Source organism: Euprymna scolopes, chromosome 35 (assembly GCF_053919585.1).
Source record: "Euprymna scolopes isolate OS-2025 chromosome 35, ASM5391958v1, whole genome shotgun sequence".
NCBI lineage: Eukaryota > Metazoa > Mollusca > Cephalopoda > Sepiida > Sepiolidae > Euprymna > Euprymna scolopes.
The window spans coordinates 74,814,593-74,833,786 of NC_136516.1; the positions used below are offsets into that span (position 1 = coordinate 74,814,593).

The 19,194-nt window shown below is 33.4% G+C and overlaps 1 protein-coding gene across 3 annotated transcripts in view; it reads right to left on the minus strand.

Moving 5' to 3' along the window:
• The window catches only part of LOC145259939 (peptidyl-prolyl cis-trans isomerase B-like), a 120,270-nt gene that overhangs the window by 58,828 nt on the left and 42,248 nt on the right, over window positions 1-19,194 (minus strand). The window contains exon 1 of one of the 3 annotated variants that reach the window (XM_080117902.1): window positions 6,401-7,333. The exons of 1 other annotated variant lie outside the window; for it this stretch is intronic. Coding sequence is in view for 1 of the 2 variants with exons in the window: in XM_080117901.1 (XP_079974027.1) it covers window positions 1,930-1,946 (17 nt within the window). In the remaining variant the exon portion in view is untranslated. Of the gene's footprint in view, window positions 1-1,929; window positions 2,084-6,400; window positions 7,334-19,194 lie in introns of those variants that run through there. One more of the 3 variants, XM_080117901.1, reaches the window with a different exon arrangement.

The window sequence follows — 19,194 nt, forward strand, 5'->3', positions numbered from 1 at the left end:
CTTCACAAGAATGTGGTTCCTCTTTTTTGTTTTTATTTTATCGCTTTGATTTTGTTGGGGATGGGGCATTCCACCGTATGCCAAAAATTCTCCTATTTTTTTTAGTTACTCCAACCGAGAGATCTTTTTTAAGATTCTAACCGTCCGTTTAAGCGCAATTGTTTGTATTTCTCTTGCACTAAGTTCACCGGATATATTCGCCAAATAGTTTTTGAAGTTCTTTTTCATTAGCCCGGTTGCTCCTCTAATGATTGGAATGATGGATATTCAGATTCCAATTTATTTTCATGTCGTACATAAGTCCTTGGTATTTTGTTGATTTTCTCCCTCTCAACTCTATTAAGGCCAGCATCATTAGGGACTCTTACTTCAACTAGGGTTGCTACTTTCTCCCTCTTGTCCCATATCACTATGTCAGGCTTAATATCCCCGTCTTCTAGGTATGTAGCTGTATGAATTTCGTAGTCATAGTGGATGGTGTATAACTTATTTCCAACTGTTATTTCTGGTAAACATGTTACCAAGACTTGCTACTACATTGGATATTCAAGTTTTTACAGTTTTTCCAGTGGAGATTTTTACACTGCATTGTATCGCATTGTATAATAGCCGCCCCCCCCCCCCCAATAGGAATTTACAATTGGATATCATGTGGCTCTTTATGGGTGTGCATTAGTGTCTCACATATAAAAAGATCTTAAGGCATGTAACTTTTTCTCCTGTCTTCAGCTGGTGCCTCCTCGCGATGATGCCATGCACGCTCCTAAAAACACGGCTTGGGTATTATTGTTTGGAGAAAGCCTTTATTCCGGATTTTCTTCGTTCCATGTGAGGGTCTCTGCATCGCTGAATCTATTCAGGCCTCTTTCTTCTTTTTCTGTTTTCTCATCTTGAATCAAAATTCTCTCGTTTTGCCTGACTGATCCTAGTCTGACTAACTGACTGCGATTCTTCAAAAACTCACGTGTGTCACCCTTATCTATTGAGGTGTGGTGAGGGGTGTTAAATCCTGCCAACACAATTTGCACTCTGCAATGACCTGCCTCGTGACCCCTGCAAGCATGCAGGTGCAAAGTGCCTGTAAGCCAAAATCAATGAGTTTGAAGCTTGTCAGTCTTAACCTTTCAATCTCTCTGTATTTAACTTGAACACAACCAAGTTGGTTTAAGCTAGTACCGCGTTCACCGTGTTATTTCCCTATGTTGTTTGTTCAATTGAGGCATTGAAAGAGGTTTGATGTTCCTTGCAGTCTCATTCAACACATTGTATCCAGCCTGCCTGGATCTTGAAGCAATTCCAGCTTTTTCAAAAACGGAAGCACTAGTGCTATTCGTGTTTCGGTTGACTTCCCTACGAATGCTATTTTTATTAATTCATGTGTCCACATATAATGTTATGAGTACATATATTTTATTATCGATTTTCAGTATTTACTTCAACAGTGCTCAATACTTGAGTAACTTATGAAACTTTATTGATGGCAATTAAGTTTAATTGGCATATATATTTCATAACTTACTCTCGTTCGCTCTCTCTCTCTCTTCGTCTCTCTCTCTCTCTTTCTCTCTCTCTATCTGTCTCTTTCTGTTTCTTTCTTTCTCTCTCTCTCTCTCTCTCTCTCTCTCTGTCTATGCACACACACACACACACACACACACACACACACACACACACACAATATATATATATATATATATATATATATATATATATATATATAAGCAGTGGTTTTATCAATATTAGCATTAATCAGTTGAAGTGATTTAATAAATGGGGATAAGTTACCTAAACTTTCAAGTTATTAATTTTTAAGGAAAATAATTAAAATGAAAACTATTAGTTTTTATAATTACAATCGATATTTATATTTAAAATATGCAATGTAAGTCATTCATTTAAAAAGAATACGTAAAGCTAGATTAATAGTACCAGGCGAAAGGTAGCATTTTTTTCTCTTTTTTTTCTTTTTTTTTTTTTTTTTGCTTGCAGTAGATATATGTACACGTGCATGTTAATATGTGGCGTTAGTGGCCCACAGCAACTATGAACGAATAGCCACGATGTTTAGACGAGATTGATTGTTGGACCAACCACACCTTCCTCCACCACTTTTTATCCACAAATAGTGAAACAGCTGGAAAATCAAAAACGTGGAACAAATCGATCGAGAATTAAAATAGATTATTGGTTCGATTGGCTGTGATAAGAAACGTTCATGATTTTGCAATTAATTTGAAAGTTGACCATCACAAATTACGTTTTTTTTTTTTAATTGCATATCTGTCACAATTAACTTTGAAATAGCATTGTCAACTGTCTGTGACGTTTGAATTTTAAATAAAACTAGCAGGGATTCCCGACGTTGCCCGGTGCAAAATATATTTTATTTAAACTTCTATTTCTCAACCATTCCCCCATATCCGTTTGTCTTTCCTGGTTTCTTCCTCCCTCTCCCCAACCCCCTTTTTCTCCTTCCGTTTAGGCTATTCTTTTCTAGCTGGGCACATACACACAGATAACTCTTTTTTACATAGATTCTCCGAATAATGAGTCGGCATTTTCTTTTCAAATTAGGGCAAGATTGAATATTGAATAGCAAAATACTCTCGATTCGTACATCGGAATTCCATAATCCCCGTTTAAATTTAATCACGTGATTATTGAAAAGGTTTATAGTGTTTAAAAGTATAAAAAGTTTTATTTATAGCGTTTAACATTAAAATGAGTTCAATTTATATTGTTTAAAATTATGAAAAGTTATATTTATATTGTTTAAAATTATGAAAAGTTCTAGTTATATTGTTTAAAATTATAAAATTTTCTTTTTATATTGTTTAAAATTATAAAAAGTGTTTTATACTGTTTAAAATTATAAAAGGTTCTATTCATATTGTTTCAAATATTCAAAGTTTTATTTATATTGTTTAAAATTATAAAAAGTTTTATTTATATTCTTTTTTATTTTAAGTCCTATTTATATTGTTTAAAATTATTAAAAATTATATTTATATTGTTTAAAAATTATAATAAGTTTTATTTATATTGTTTAAAATTATAAAAAGTTCTATTTATATTGTTTAAAATTATAAGTTCTATGTATATTGCTTAAAATTATAGAAAGTTTTATTTACATTATTCAAAATTGTAAAAAAAGATCTATTTATATTGTTTTAATTTTATTAATTTTATTCATTCTGTTTGAAATTTTTTAAAGTTTTATTCATATTTTTTAAATTATAAAATGATCTAATTTATATTGTTTAAAAATTTAAAAAATTGTATATAAAATCGGTATTAATATTTTTATTTTGCAATGTAATTTTATAAATACAATTCGAATAATCATATGTATTTTTAAAGAGAATTTGGGACGCTGAAAACGTGTACAACCGGTTATGGTTTAATTTATTGTGATTTTTTTACTAGATGAAAAAAAAAATGAGTATAGTAGCCCCTTACGTCCAAGTGGTGATATGCCTTGTTAGGTGTGAACATGAGTAAAGAATAAATAAATAAATACATGAAAAAAAGTAAAAAAATAAAGTTTAGTATCATTATATGTTAATTTAATCTTTATAAGAGGACATAAATTTTAATATAATTTAATTCATTTAGGAAAACATAACAGAATGCCTTTGCTTGATTATATCTGTTTTATGCTTTCAATTTTTACGAATAATTTTTTTCCTCTCAAAATCCTCCTCCCAAAGAAATGCCCGGACATTTTTTTTTATTTTAACACAAAAAAAAAGGTTATTCGAAAAATTGAAAAACAAACAAGGGGTTTGTATTACTATACACATAGATTCGAAAAAGTGATAAAAAATCAAATATATAACAAATAAATGTTACCAAAGGCAAGATAAGTTACCCCTCTATCTATCTGCAAAGGTTTTAGTGGTTTTACTCACTTTAAAACGTGGAATCTTTCTAAAATAATACAATGTTTATCGATATATTTGAAAAAAAATGGTGGCGTGCTTGCTGTTGAATGCGGTAAGTTTTGGAAAATGAGTTCTAAATAATTATACAAAATTCTGTTACAAATCCATCGAATATATGTCTGCCTATATCACAATAACATATACTGAGTGAGTTTCTAATGGTATTTTGTATAATTATTTAGTTTGAACTCATTTTCCTCAACTTACCGTATTCAACAGTGAGGACGCCGCCATTTTTCTTTTTTAAATATATTGATAGACACTGTATTATTTTGAAAGATTCCACGTTTTAAAGTGGGTAAAACTGCTAAAAACTTTTCCAGATAGGTAGCGGGGTAACTTATCTTGCCTTTGGTAACATTTATTTGATATAATTTTATATATATATATATATATATATATATATATATATATATATATATATATATATATATATATATATATATATATATAGTAAATACAAATTTTAAATCGTTCGGGCGATCGGATTTCGATCCTGGTTTGAGGTAGTTGCCTGTCCAGCCGCACTAATGAGCTGTGAAACTGCGTAAAAGTACTATATGTGGATGACTCTCTCTCTCTCTCTCTCTATCTATCTATATATATATATATATCTATATATATATATATATATATATATATATATATATATATATATATATATATGGGGGGTGTTAAATTGTTTTATGGGGCATAATATAGACTGGACACAAAAAATTAAAAATTAACATATTTCAGATTTGCATTAAATTTGATCGATATTCATCAGATAACAATTAACAAAATCTACTAAATTTCATTGCTTATTAAAACTTATTAAAAGTGAGACCCAAATTTTAAAAAAAAAGTATTATAAAAATGATTTAATGGATTTTTATCAACATTGGAATAAGGATTCTAGATAAAAGGTTTGATCATTAGACAACAAGTAAGCAAGATTCACTGAATTTCAATTTCTGTTTAAGACCTATGAAACTTAAGCTTTAAAGTTTAGACATTTTGTAAAATCAAAATCATTTAATGGATTTTTGATTAACATTTTGATCGACATTGGAATACGGATTCTAGACATAAGGTTTAATAGCATTACGTCTTTATTTTTATCTTCGTAAGCGAGCATAAAAGTGATGCAAAAACTGAAGGAATTAATTGTCTTATTAACTAACCTTCTGCTGCTACCAAATCAAATTGTCTGACGATACTGGCTTTCTGACCTAAAACGCACCAAATATTAATATTATTGGATTTTTCCTTTCCCTGTGTAAAACTCAATCATGTTCTGCTAAGTCAAAAACAAAAACAACAATTTTCCGTAATTAAAAAACTTCCTAAGCTCCATGAATAAATATTTGAAATATAAAGAACTTGAAGCATAAAAACTTTCCTTTTTTTTTAATTACTGGATTCGACATTGAATAACCCCAAACCGGTTGCTATGCCATAAACTATAATGAAACAACCTCAAAATTAATGACTAGCCGAATACGCGTCATGGTGAGGGTGTTCGATTACGTATTATTTGGATTCTTCGGACTACTGTTCTCATCTTGAGTGTTATTCGCACAATATTTCGGTAAATATAACCTCCGATCTTCTTCAGTCGTATCTTGCCGAACTTGAGAACTTTCTGGATAAAGTACGTGGTAAAATTCATTTGGAAGTTACATTCTTTCGGGGTGGGGGTGAAAGGTTCAGTCCTCAATGCGGGCGACACTAAAAAGTACAGTTATGGCTGACGGAACAAGCGCATGTTATCCTCGTGGATTCCGTTCACTATTCCGTGCAGATTCACGAATTCGACAAAAAGATTCCCGAATTCGACAAAAAGATTCGCAGGTTCGACAAGATACACCTGAAGAAGGTCGAAGGTTACAAAAATTCAGCAACATAGTCAAATTGCTTCATATGCATTCCAGCCAGGTCTTTATCAGTCCAGAATAACACTCCCAGGGACATCTAGACGCGTTAAGGAGCTGATGCAAGTGGGTGACACGCTATACATAGCTCAACTACCTGAGAGGTTGAGAATGTAAGGCATCTCTAATCTCACCAATAGCAAGTTTCTGATGAAATACAATTAATGGTATCTTTTCTTTTAGTGCCACAACCACTAGCATCTTCCTCTAAGACAGGATGTGGTTTTCACGATTCGATAGAAAGATTTCCGAGTTCGACAAGAGATACATGAAAAAGGTCGCGAGTTACATCGACCGAAATATTGTGAGAATGATACTCAAGATGAGAACAATAGTCCGAATAATCCAAATAATACGAATTATCAATCCTCATCTAAAAAAAAAATTCAGAAACAGACCGCTCTACTAGTTATATACTAAAAAAGTTTATACTAAAATAAAAGAAGGCAGCCTAGTAAATGATAATACCGTGTAATTTACGCAGGGTTGTCTAGTTTCTTAATAACGATACACAAAATAGTTGATTTGATTTGTACTTACTGAGTTTTAAGGATGGACTTGCTTTCACGTACGCGAGTTGGTTAATGTTGTTTGTTTGTCCCTGAGAAATTGGCGACAAGAATTCGTTGGGAGCGATACGATTGGAGAGAGTGAATAGGATGAGACTGAATCGGCAGTGTAACCGAGGGGCCTCCCGAAAAAGGGGGTCTTATACGGCGGCCAACATGGACACGACGCAGGATTTGGTGACCGTCCAATCACCAATTGACCATCTGTGACTTGCATCGATTAGGCACTCTTTCTTTCTAACCTCCCCTCCTCCCCCGTTCTCCGGCGGACCACAAGTATACCCCCGTCCGTTGCCAACCATGCGCCAACATGGAGACGCCCTATCATTTCACTATGCACAGATTTTTTTTTCAAATCTGTGAAATCAAAGAAGTTTACTGATTTGATAAATGTTCATTCCAACGCCTTTTCTTTCGCTTTCTTTTTCTATTTTCTCTCCTTTTAATCTGTTTTTTTTTTGTTTTGTTTTTTTCTTTCTTTTCCATTTCTTGTTGTCTCCTTTTCTATTCAATCTACTTTTCTCACTTCTTTTTCTTTTTTTTTTCTTTTCTCTTTTGACTCCTTTGCTTTTTTTTTCTTCCTTTTTTCTCTTTTTCTCTTCGCTTTGTCCGTTTCTTATTTGGTCTGTTTCGCTTTCTTTCATTCGTTTTCTTTCTTTTTTTGTTGTTGTTGTTGTCTCTTTTTTCTATTAATTATTCCTTTCTTTCTTCTTTCTTTTTTTTTGTTTTTATTTTTCTTTTCTTTTTGTCTTCTTTGCTTTCTTTTCTCTTTTTTTTCTCTTTGTGCTTTTTATTTATACGTTTTTCTTTTCCCCTTTTTCCTTTTCCATTTTTCTTTACATACTCGCTGCCATCTTGATTATCTCTACATTTCTCTCTCTCTCTCTCTCTCTCTCTCTCTCTCTCTCTCTCTCTCTCTCTCTCTCTCTCTCTCTCTCTCTCTCTCTCTCTCTTCTCTTTAACTTTTCGCGCTTATAATTTACCATTTTTCTTTTACAATTTTTTTCTCATTTTTCTGTTCTCTTTTCTTCGATCTTTTGTAATCACCTCTTTTTCTTTATCTCTTTTTCATACGAATTTTTCTACACTCGCCGCCATTTTTGATATCTTTCCATTCTTCCCCTCTCTCTTTCTCTCTCTCTCTCTCTCTCTCTCTCTCCCTCTCTTTCTCTCTCTCTCTAATACTTATTCGGAACGTGATTCAAATTAAACGTCAAAACTTAACACACAAATATTTTTACACGTCGCCATTTTTTTCTCTTCTCTTCCTGACAAAGATTAGCCTGTCTACCCATGCACACGTATTCAACGTAGACATGCCACAAGAGGGCGAACATGTGCATACTCACAGGCATACTCGGTGACAAATACACACAAATACACATTTACATACACGGTAAAGCTTAATTATTGATTTTACAAAGTAAAATACTTCTTCTCACACGTGGAGAGATTTTATGATAAAAACAAACATGCACCCCCAAATATTAGAAAACTAATGACTTGTATTCAACTAATTATTCATTTATTATTTATTCATTTTTATGGTCTCTTATTAGATGATTGGTTCTATTTAACTATTTAGCTTAATTCTATCTGTGTCTATTTTATACGTTGTCCATATTTGCGTAGCATGTAGGATGAAAATGTTCTATTACACAGACTACATATATATATATATATATATATATATATATATATATATATATATATATATATATATATATATATATATATATATATATATATGATTGTTGAGCTGGATTAAATCCGACGATATGAAAAAAAAAAAAATGGAGGTGGAAGGACCTGGATACTCAACGTTTCGCCCGATTTATGCGGGCTTCTTCAAGAGGGATGGTCAATGACCATCCCTCTTGAAGAAGCCCGCATAAATCGGGCGAAACGTTGAGTATCCAGGTCCTTCCACCTCCATTTTTTTTTTTTTTTCATATATATATATATATATATATATATATACCAGACTACCCGTGACCCATTGGGTCAGTATGTTATATTAGCTATGGAATTCATGTATGAGCGTGACACTTGTGATGTAAAGAAAATAGCTTTTTTTGACATAACAGAAACATTTCGATGAAAGTATATTAAAATGAAAAGTCACGGATGGATCACTCAAACACGAAAAAAAAAAATCCTCCCTATTCGTGTAAAGTTACCTATTTTTCCGAATAATCGCTCAAAAATCGAAAAGTAAACATGATTTTCCTACGAATCGAACGTCGACGAAAGTCATTTAGCAGCAAAAACGCACATGAATCTACCGATGAGAAATATAAAAATGAAAAACCCATATTGGAATCCTTTAACCAAGTTATAGAAACTTAAAATCTAAAAAAAATAATAATTAATAAAACCTGAAGCAAAAAAAAAAATAAAACCTAAATAAATAAAATAAAATAAAACTAATATTGAAACAGATTCACTTTGTCCGTAAAATAGCTGCTAATAAGTTAAAATGAAAAAATAAAGTTGATCTTGGCAGGAGTAGCTCGGTTAACTTCTGAACATGCGTTCATATACTTTTTTTTAGCTTAAAGTCCCTTATATTTTAGTCTTTTCATCCATTTGGCTATAGCTCACACTGTAACGACAGAGGCTGAGGCACTATATAATGACAGAAGCGTCGAGTATTTTAGTTTCGATTCTATGTGATGGCACCAGAGTCATTTTCTTTTTAACTTTTGAAATCATTACTATATATATTGGGTACAATACAATAATCAATAGAGAATTTGCTATATAATAATAAATACGAAATCTGCATGAATTGCCAGGGTACAAAATAATAATAAATACTACAATCAATAGAGATCTGACTGTATAATTCTAAATACGAAATCTGCATAAATTAAAAGATTATATTTAATATTATTTTACACCGGGAATGCCGGGCGGCCTTCTAGTTTATATATGCTTTTCTGCGTTTTATTCACTTAATAACATGCATATATATATATATATATATATATATATATATATATATATATATATATATATATATATATTATTATTATTATTATTATTATTATTATTATTATTATATTATTATTATATATAAATAAAATGAACTCATTTTTTCCCGTCTGATTTTGACATTAATAGGATTAAAAATCAAGATATTTCATGCAAATATAATATGCACAAACGACAGAACAATATCTGAGGTGTGTTATAGGCTTATTATTTCTCAAATTCCTCGATAATCTTAGATTTCTATACTTTTTCTGCTGAGAAGTCACGGCCAAAATCGGTTAAGATCAATGGAAGTGGTAAAATATTTTCTCTCTAATAAATTCCTCCTACTCCTGCCACCACTTAACACCATTTGGGGATCGTTCACAAGGAACAGTTGAGAAGAGAACACCGGTTTGGCTTCGTAGTTCTTTCATGTGAAGTTATTTAAAATCACTATACTAAGCTGCAGTGCTCTGTGGCGTAGTGGTTAGCGTGCTGGACAATTCACGTTATATTTTCACGTTCGCGCCGACCTACCGTAGTCGTTTTTTTTTTCCTACACAACTGGAATGGACTTTTCTTGGTGGCCGAACTGTTAACGTTGCAGATGTTTTTTTTTTGTTGTTTTTTTTCACACTTTATTTTCCTACTTTTACTCATGACTCCGGGTTTGATCCTTCCTACTTACCTACCATAACATTTTTAAGACTCCCCCCCCCGTCCCGGAAACAAACACTCGGGCAACGCCGGGTACCCCCGCTAGTATATATATAAAGCTGAACGTCTGTGTGTGTGTGTGTGAGTGTGTGTGTGTGTGTATGTGGTCGCGAATAGGCTCCTATATGGTTGACTATTTTAAAAAACTGATTACATATAATGATAGAAGATTATCGAGGATCAGAATGGGTATGTTTGATGTACATAAGAATACTTTGATAGGTATGTTTCAACTTAAATAGGGATGGTATAATAAAATTGTGGGGTCTGCGTTCTCGCCTGTACTCCATGGAAATATGGCACAAACTTTAACAAAGACTTTTCATATCTATTTGCGTAAGTATACTTTGATAATTATGTTTCAGTTTGAAGAAATATGGTATAATAAAATTATGGGGTGTTCGTTCACGCCTGACCTCCATAGAATGGAAATATGTCACAAAGTTTAACAAGGTTTTTTAAAAGGGGTGAGGGTCCACAATAACACCTTAACTTTAATCTTAATTCATGTTAGCTTTTATTTTTTTTTTTAGTTGAATCATATTGTGTCGATTAAATTCGTCTCATAAATTCACGTTCTTATTAAATTGAAGACCAAAAAAAAAACTTTAGGCAATTCTCGATAAAATTTTGCATAACTCTGTTTTTTTCTTTCTCCACTTGCACGTGGCACTCTTTCGAAAATAGATAAATAGATAAATAATAAAAAAAATAAGAACGTTACTTGTTATCGTGTCAAAAGAAGGAAAAAATCCTGCTCACGTTACTACGTGTCTTTTTAATAACTTTTACATAACATTTTTTTATTTATATATCTTTTTAAGCTTTTTCGTCAGTGTACTAGAAGGAATTCAGTTGATTACAACCCTTTCTGCGTGTTCTTTACATTACAATAGTACAACCCTGAATCCGACGGCGCAATAATACACCGTTCAATACTGTAAAACTGAAACGAAGCTGTTCTGCTTGAAAAGGCCGCCATTTTCTTCTTATTCATATTTATATCGATTCTTTGCTTAAAACAACTAAAGTAATTACGTGTTTACTTTTTTAATATCCCATTTTGCTGTTTCAGATTATTTTACTAAAGTAAGTAAAGCTTCATTATTTTTCAAAACTGTTTTTGTTTGTTTGTTTTTCGATATTTCGTCGATATTATTTAGTAAGAGTGTTTAGCAGAAAAGCCAACAAACGACTACCCGAAAAATAAATATACAAGAAATAAATGTTACCATAGTCAATAAAAATTCAGTTCATGTTTTTTTTTGTTTTGAAATAGTTTTTAATGCTCTTTATTTGAAATAATCTCAGCGAACCAAAATTAAAACGAAATTTGAGGCGATAACTACTTACATGATTTTTTATATAAACTACACATGCCATAATCGAATATTCCTCAAGCACAAAATAACGGAAAACATTAAAATATGTTTATAAATATTCCTTACGTTGACGGAACTCTCTTAAATTGTTAACACAGAATGCTCAGGTGCCCCTCCTTCAAATTGAAAACGGGGCTCTCCATTTCAAAGTCGCTGCCATTTTGATTTTTTTTTTTAACCGGTTCGTTGAATTAAAAAAAAACAATTTTTTTACAAACTACTTAAAAATACAAACCAATGAACTTTTCTACCATAAAAGTAACTTTTATTGACTGTGGTAACATTTATTTCTTGTATATTTATATTATTATATATATAACATTTTCTCTTTGTAAGGAAGCATCATTTTCTTTGTCACTCTTGGCTACGAATGGAAACAAAGTTGATATGAAAAATATATTTTCGCGAAAATTATCTTTACTTTCATTATATTTTGCTTAGGGTAAAATTTTTGAGTATCAAAACTTATCTCTTTACAACCCCCTCCTTTTCATAACTTATCATATTTTCATCAATCACAGTCCATTTTCTGTAGGCTGTTTTTGAACCCAGTCAACGACGAGTACTTCTGCTAGTATATATATATATATATATATATATATATATATATATATATATATATATATATATATGTATATACTCATCCACATACAGTACTGTTTCGCTGCTTCACAGCTCATCAGTGCGGCTTTGTGTGTGCGCGCGCGTGTATATATACTGTCCTGGTCAAAATCATCAGACCACTTAAGAAAGTAAGCGTTTACGCATATTATCGAATTTTTAATCAAATAAATGGTTGAAACCATTGCCAAAAGGGAAAATATGGTGGAAAAAAATGAAATCTGCTTCATTCAAAACCTTAACCCTGATCTAATAATTATTTTTTAAAAAACAAACATTTTGACCAGGTGAAAATTATAATTTATCTAACAAATTTTCGACCCAAACCGATTCAAAAGCTTGCCCTATCTCTGAATGTAAAATTTCAAATGTTTAGACCAGAAATTGTCTGAGTGATTTGGTAGAGACCGCAGAGGTCAAATATTTTTTTAACTTTGACCCCTATTATGACCCTTAACATTTATTGTTTTGGGCTCAAATCAAGTTATTAAGTTAGATCCATGTCCAAGTAACCTATATCTAAAATTTCAATTGTTTATACCCAAAATTGTCGGAGGAGTTTGGTATAGTTCTCAAAGGTCAAATCGTTGAACTTTGACCTCTTAACAGCCAAATTTCTGTCCGAAAACGGATTACATAGATTTTCCAAAATCTCAGTACCCTGTATAGCAAATTTCGAGGAATATGGAATAAAAATTTAAACGTTAACGGTTTTAAGACTAAAATTACAATTCGAAATATTGATTTGTTTCAATAAATAAATATATTTATTCATTGAGAAAAAAATGTCTGCGATAGAAGAGTTAGAAGAAAATTAAGAAAGAATCTCAACTTTTGATATAAATTTCCACTTAGAAGAGATTTCAGGCAGGATTTTAAATTAGAAGTTTGTTGAGACAGAAATTCTGTGTAGAAGTGAATTGAGACAAAACATCAAGTTAGAAAAGAATCTGAACATAACTTAATTATTAATTAATTAATTAATTAATTAATAAGTTAAAAGAGAATTGAGACGGAACCGCAGAAGTGAATAAAAACAGGAAAATCAAATGATATGAAAATGAAACTAGATTTCTTTGCTTCAATCGAATGTTTCAACTAAGAAATAATATGACTATTTTCATGGAACACATTGCCGCGTGATTACTTCCCTTCTGATTACAACTTCGCCGTCTTCAAATCCAATGTCAACAACTCCTTTGTCATGGACCTCTCTTAAAGTAACCAAATGCAGTTAATACCATTGATTCATTCGTTAATTCATTTCGTATGAATCCGATGATTCTATCGTAGGCATTGGTTTCCCCGATATTTTTCTACGTCGAAGTCTTTCTGGAAAGACATTTTCTCGGCCAAAAATATTATCTTCTCATCCATAATCTTCTAATACAAAAAGATTTCGCTTCTAAGGATGATGTGAAATAAGATGTCAAAATAGCAGATCGAAGGAAAAAAGTTGTAGAATTTTCTCGAAGATCCGTTTTGCTCATGAGAGAAAAATCATGAAGATAACTTTCTGTAAAAAAAAAAAAAGTACGTATCAGGTACGCCGTAGGTTGAATAAGTGCAAGAATGGCGACCAATAATCGTCAGCACTAAAGCCTAAGCATTAATTTAAAAATATAATCATGTCGTTGTGTTTTATTCTGACGAGATGCTAATTCGTGGGAACTTATCTTTGATATTAATCGGCCTCGCCCAGCGCCGTCTCTAAAAGCAATATAGGATACAAACACTGCTTGTACAAGAAATAAGAAACAATTAACAACAGGTTTATTAAATAAAACCTTTTTTACGTCTTTATTATTGAAGTTTCGGAATTTTTGAGATGAGGATTGGTTATTCGTATTATTTCGATTCATCGGACTATTGTTCTCATCTTGCGTGCGATTTTCACAACGTTTGGATCGATGTAACTTCCAACCTTCTTCAGGTTTATCTTGTTGAACTCGGGAGTGTTGCTGTCTAATTCAGGAATTTGGACGGAATTTCGAACGGAACCCTTTATTTACTTCACGGGGGTAGCGTGCTCTTGTTCCGTCAGCCATGACTGGATAGAGGTCCTAAATAATTCGCAACTCACTGCGCCACGGGTCTTTGTGGATCGTGGTGCAGTGGTTAGAGTACTGGGAAAAATCAATTGTAAAAAGTGATATTCTCCTGAAGATTGAAGGTTCAATCCTTAGTGTGGGCGACCGAAAAATACAATTGCGAATTACTTAGGACCTCTACCCGTCATGCTGACGGAACAAGAGCATGCTACCTCCGTGAAGTAAATAAAGGGTTCCGTTCGAAATTCCGTCCAAATTCCCGAGTTCGATAAGATACACCCGAAGAAGTTCGGACGTCTTTATTATTATTATTATTATTATTAGTAGTAGTAGTAGTAGTAGTAGTAGTAGTAGTAGTAGTAGTGTTGCCTCACAAAGTGTTTTCACACAGGTCATCAAAGATCTCTCCTTGAAAACAACCTGTGGTATTCCCTGGAAGCTGAGTGGCAACAAGTCTCCCCAGATTTCCAGTACTCTCCACCTCTTTCGATAACATTCGCAAATGAATTTGCGTTACTGCAACAGCAGCTTACCATTGATCTCTCGCTGGCAGCATCCATTTGTCTCTACTAGAATTTGAGTGGCAATAAACCTCCTTAAGGTCCCAGTTCTCTTCGCACGTCGAGCGGAGGTCTGCTCAGTGATCTCTCCTCGGTTTTTCTATCCTCCGTGACTCTTCTCGGCTATTTTTTATCACTCTTTTGGGGGTGTGATGGGGCAATAGGAAGGGATAAAGAACTTATAAATATGCAGCTTTAATGTTCTTGGTTCCATGTAACGCTTTAATATGTTTTTGCCATGTGGCTCACGTGTATTAGTCTGCACATTATAGGGTTTTCCCTTAATATTTCAGCTGCTTTCATTATTGTTATTCTGTTGTGTAGTGCGGGTGCATATTATGAACCGTATCCCAGTGTATATATATATATATATATATATATATATATATATATATATATATATATATATATATATATATATATATATATATATATATATATATATATATATTTCAGGGTGTTTATCTCGTGTGTACATATATCGAAAGGTGTATATCGAGATGACGAGGATACATTCATGACAAGTGAATAAGATATTTATATATCAGACTATATCGCAGACGTATATATCGGAGGATGAGACGTTTATGTGACACTCTTTCACAGCAACAACGACGACGTTTATGTAACAGCATAAACGGCGGCAAGGGTGACGGTTCTATTTAGTTCATATTATTATTAACAGGAGACAAATATCAATGTGAGAAGAGAGATGCGGAATACAGTTCTTTTTAACACAATGGGGAGATACATCTTTATAATGATGGGGACAGATAATTAACACTTGAAGGATGTTGCACAAAGTTCATTACAGATGATAGAAAAAACACATTTACTCATCTGTTGTAATGATGACGATGAAGACAAACAGTTTACAAATATATGATGATTATTTATTCTACCAGCTGGTTGATTCATGAATCAGGATTTCAAACTCTTACGATTACATGGTCTCATCTCTCCCCCCCCCTCCTCCTTCACCTCCAAGGGGCATCAGCTCCCCGTCTGGCCGACTCTCTCTGAGTCTTTTCTTTGGCTCACTGGCTCTGCCTCTCTAACTTCAAACCCTGTCTCAATATATTGGGCATCTCTTTTCTTGATGACGTCAAAGCATGTCTCACCACGTGAAATTCATTCACGTGAATTTTACCCATGTATGTCAAAACACGCTTTTGGCAAACAAAGAAATTCCTAAATTGACTTGTTTCATTTATAACCCATTTACTTCATCATTATTTCTAAACTGCATTGTTCATATCTAACTCTGGCATAAATAATATTTAGTTATTTCCAAAAACAATGACAATCGTTCTACATTCCTAGGATTTTAGTATGTACGAGGGGCGTGCAATAAGTAATGCCCCTGACCCACTTCCAGTTGTCTGATCTAGCTGAAATTTTGCATGTGCGATGATTTATATCTCTACGGGTTATGTGGCAAATTACAGCTCTGAACTAATTGGGGGTTTTGTTTCATAGGTGTTTGAGCTGAGTCAGGTGTGAAATGGAGCCTCTGAATGTCGAGCAGTGATCCGGTTTTTGTATTTGAAAAGGTGCATACCACAGGAAACTTTTGATGAAATGAAAGAAACTTATAGTGATAATGCCCCATCATATGACTTTGTAAAACGCTGGCATCGTGAATTCAAACATGGCCGGAAGTCTGTGGAAACAGCTCCCAGACCTGGTCGCCCCCCCCCCTTCTACCATTGATGAGGCATCTGTCCGTCAAGTTGAGGCTGCCATTTTGGAAGATCGGCGCATTACTATTCGCCAAATAGCCCAAGATGTCAAGATTAGTACAGGGTCTATGGAAACTATCATTCATTACTATTTGCATAAGCATATGGTGCATGCCAAATGGATTTCCAGGTTGGTCACACCATTCCAGAAGCGAGAACGCGTCGTGTGCTCGAGGATGAATTTGGAGATGAGTCAAAGTTTTTCAAAAGACTGATTACACCGGATCCTGGGTCCATCACTATGATCCAGAGACCAAAGCCCAGTCAATACAGTGGAAGCACTTGAAATCACCACCTCCAAAAAAAAAGGCAAGTTCATGCTCACAGTCTTCTGGGACCAGGATGGAGTAGTGATGACAGATTTCCTGGCAAAAGGTACCACAATTACAGGAGCCTATTATGCTTCACTTTTGAGGAAATTAAGGGAAGCTATCAAAATCAAGAGGCGGGGCAAGATCAGCAAAGGTACCCTTCTCCTGCAGGACAACGCTCCGGTCCACAACTCGCATGTCGCCAGATCAGAAGCACGGGTGTGTGGTTATGAAATCCTTCTCCATACTCCCTATTCTCCTGACCTTGCACCCTCTGACTTTCACCTCTTCCCAGCCATGAAGTTGTTTTTGAAAGGAAAGCGTTTCCCAGATGATGCAGCCTTGATTTCTGAAGTCACGTTGTGGTTGGAGGACCAACCTGGTGTGTTCTACAAAAACGGTCTCCAGAGCTGCACCAAACGATGGGAGAAATGCATAACTCTGGGTGGTTCCTATGTAGAGAAAGACTAATAAGTTTCGTTGCTGTACTTCTATAAGAAGTGGGTCAGGGGCATTACTTATTGCACGCCCTTCGTATTCTTTTTTTAACTTTTCTTACTGAGTTCGATTCTAACCTTTTCCAAATCTCATTTTCAAACTTACCTTGTTTGCTCTTTGACTTACTGTGTTTTTCGTATATTTTTTACTAGTTAATTAACATTTTTGTCGTATATTTTTTTACTAATTAATTAATATTTTTGTCGCATATTTTTACTAATAAATTAATATTTTTGCCGCATATTTTTTTACTAATTAATTAATATTTTTGTCGTAAATATTTTAATAATTAATTAATATTTTTGTCGTATATTTTTTTACATCCTTAAGTATTAAATCATCTATCCTTTGGTAGAATGTTTCGTAGGTTGACTTGTAGTCGATCCATGTCATGGTCATGCTTCTACCTCCTCCGAAGTATATTATCTATATATAAAGTTGTCCGCTTTCTGATCCAGACAGTGCTACAATGAAGAATTCTCACATAATGCAAAACCAGAAATCTTTAGTCTATAAAACAAATAATTATTTATTTATTTTTAGTTTACAAATAGTACCCGTCTACAGCATTGAATCTTTGCTTAGCTAGACAAACATACATAAGATACAACAAAGTTTGTTACTGATAGCATCAAGGAGCCCGACTTGTCCGGAGAAGCACACCGACAGCAAAACAAAAGTCCAGTTTATAAACAAATCAGAAGGCCTCCCGGTGTTGCCCGGTCCTAAAATACGCATAATTATTATATTTTAATTCATGCAGATTTCTTATTTATTAATCTCTATTGATTATTGTCCCTTAATGATTTCAAAAGTTAAAACAAAAATAGGATTTCAGTATCATCTGTGAAACCAAAACGTTCAGTATCATCATCGAAACCAAAACGTTCATTCACTGAGCAACAATTTTTTTTACTTCTTCAATTTTGTCGAGATTTCTACAATTGATTTAAGGTATTTTCGCACTGTTGAGTCGAGAAATGACATCCGTTTCCCTTCGTCAGGCCAGATTTCTTTCAGGTCCTGATTGGATCCCTTCCCCTGCTCATCACTCATTGAACCCACGTTATTAGGAAACCGGTCCATATGTGAAAATAGGTCGTGCATCGTGACGCTCATGTTGCAGTCCAGGTTTCTGAAAGAAGTCAACAGTTCTTCATAGTTTCTGCAATTGTAATTAATTAATATTATTGCAAAGAAAGTCTTTCACTGTCAGAACAAATGCCTTGCTCGCTTCCAGTTGCATTTCGTTCATTGAGTTTTCGAACTCTAGATCTTTGATGAGCTGCCGGATCTGAGGACCGTTAAAGATGCCAGCTTTCAATTTCTCTATGGTCAATTCTGAAAAAGCATGACACAAGTAAGTGAAACGGCCGGACCATCCTTGTCAAATTTGTTATAGACCAGTTTTATCTCTTCAGCGTCGTTGCCGTCTGTACTGCCGAGAGATGGAAGCTAAAGGTTACAAATGAAGCGATTTTGAGCTAAGAATGTTTCATTTTGAGCATGCGCGAAAGTAACAGCAGGAGTAATGTTTTATTCGAATTATTCTGCCAAGGTCAACTATTTTGTTTTCAATTTTGATCCCTTAGCAGCAATTTTTGACAAATCAAAAGTCTAATAAGAAACCATAAAAGATGAATAAGTGATTAATTAACGCTCATTTTTCAAAGGAATATACAAATTAGTTAACCATTATGTAGTCGCTCGTATATCCATGACTGAGTATATTTTTGAGTTCGTTTTAATAACTTTTAAAAGAAAAACAAAAATAGGCTTTTAATATGAATATAAGAGCGAGAAAAAATGAAATTTATAAGTATATAGATAATAAATATTTATTGATTTATTTATTTACAAATGGGACCCGTCTATTGAATGATAAACACGGCATTGGATCTTTG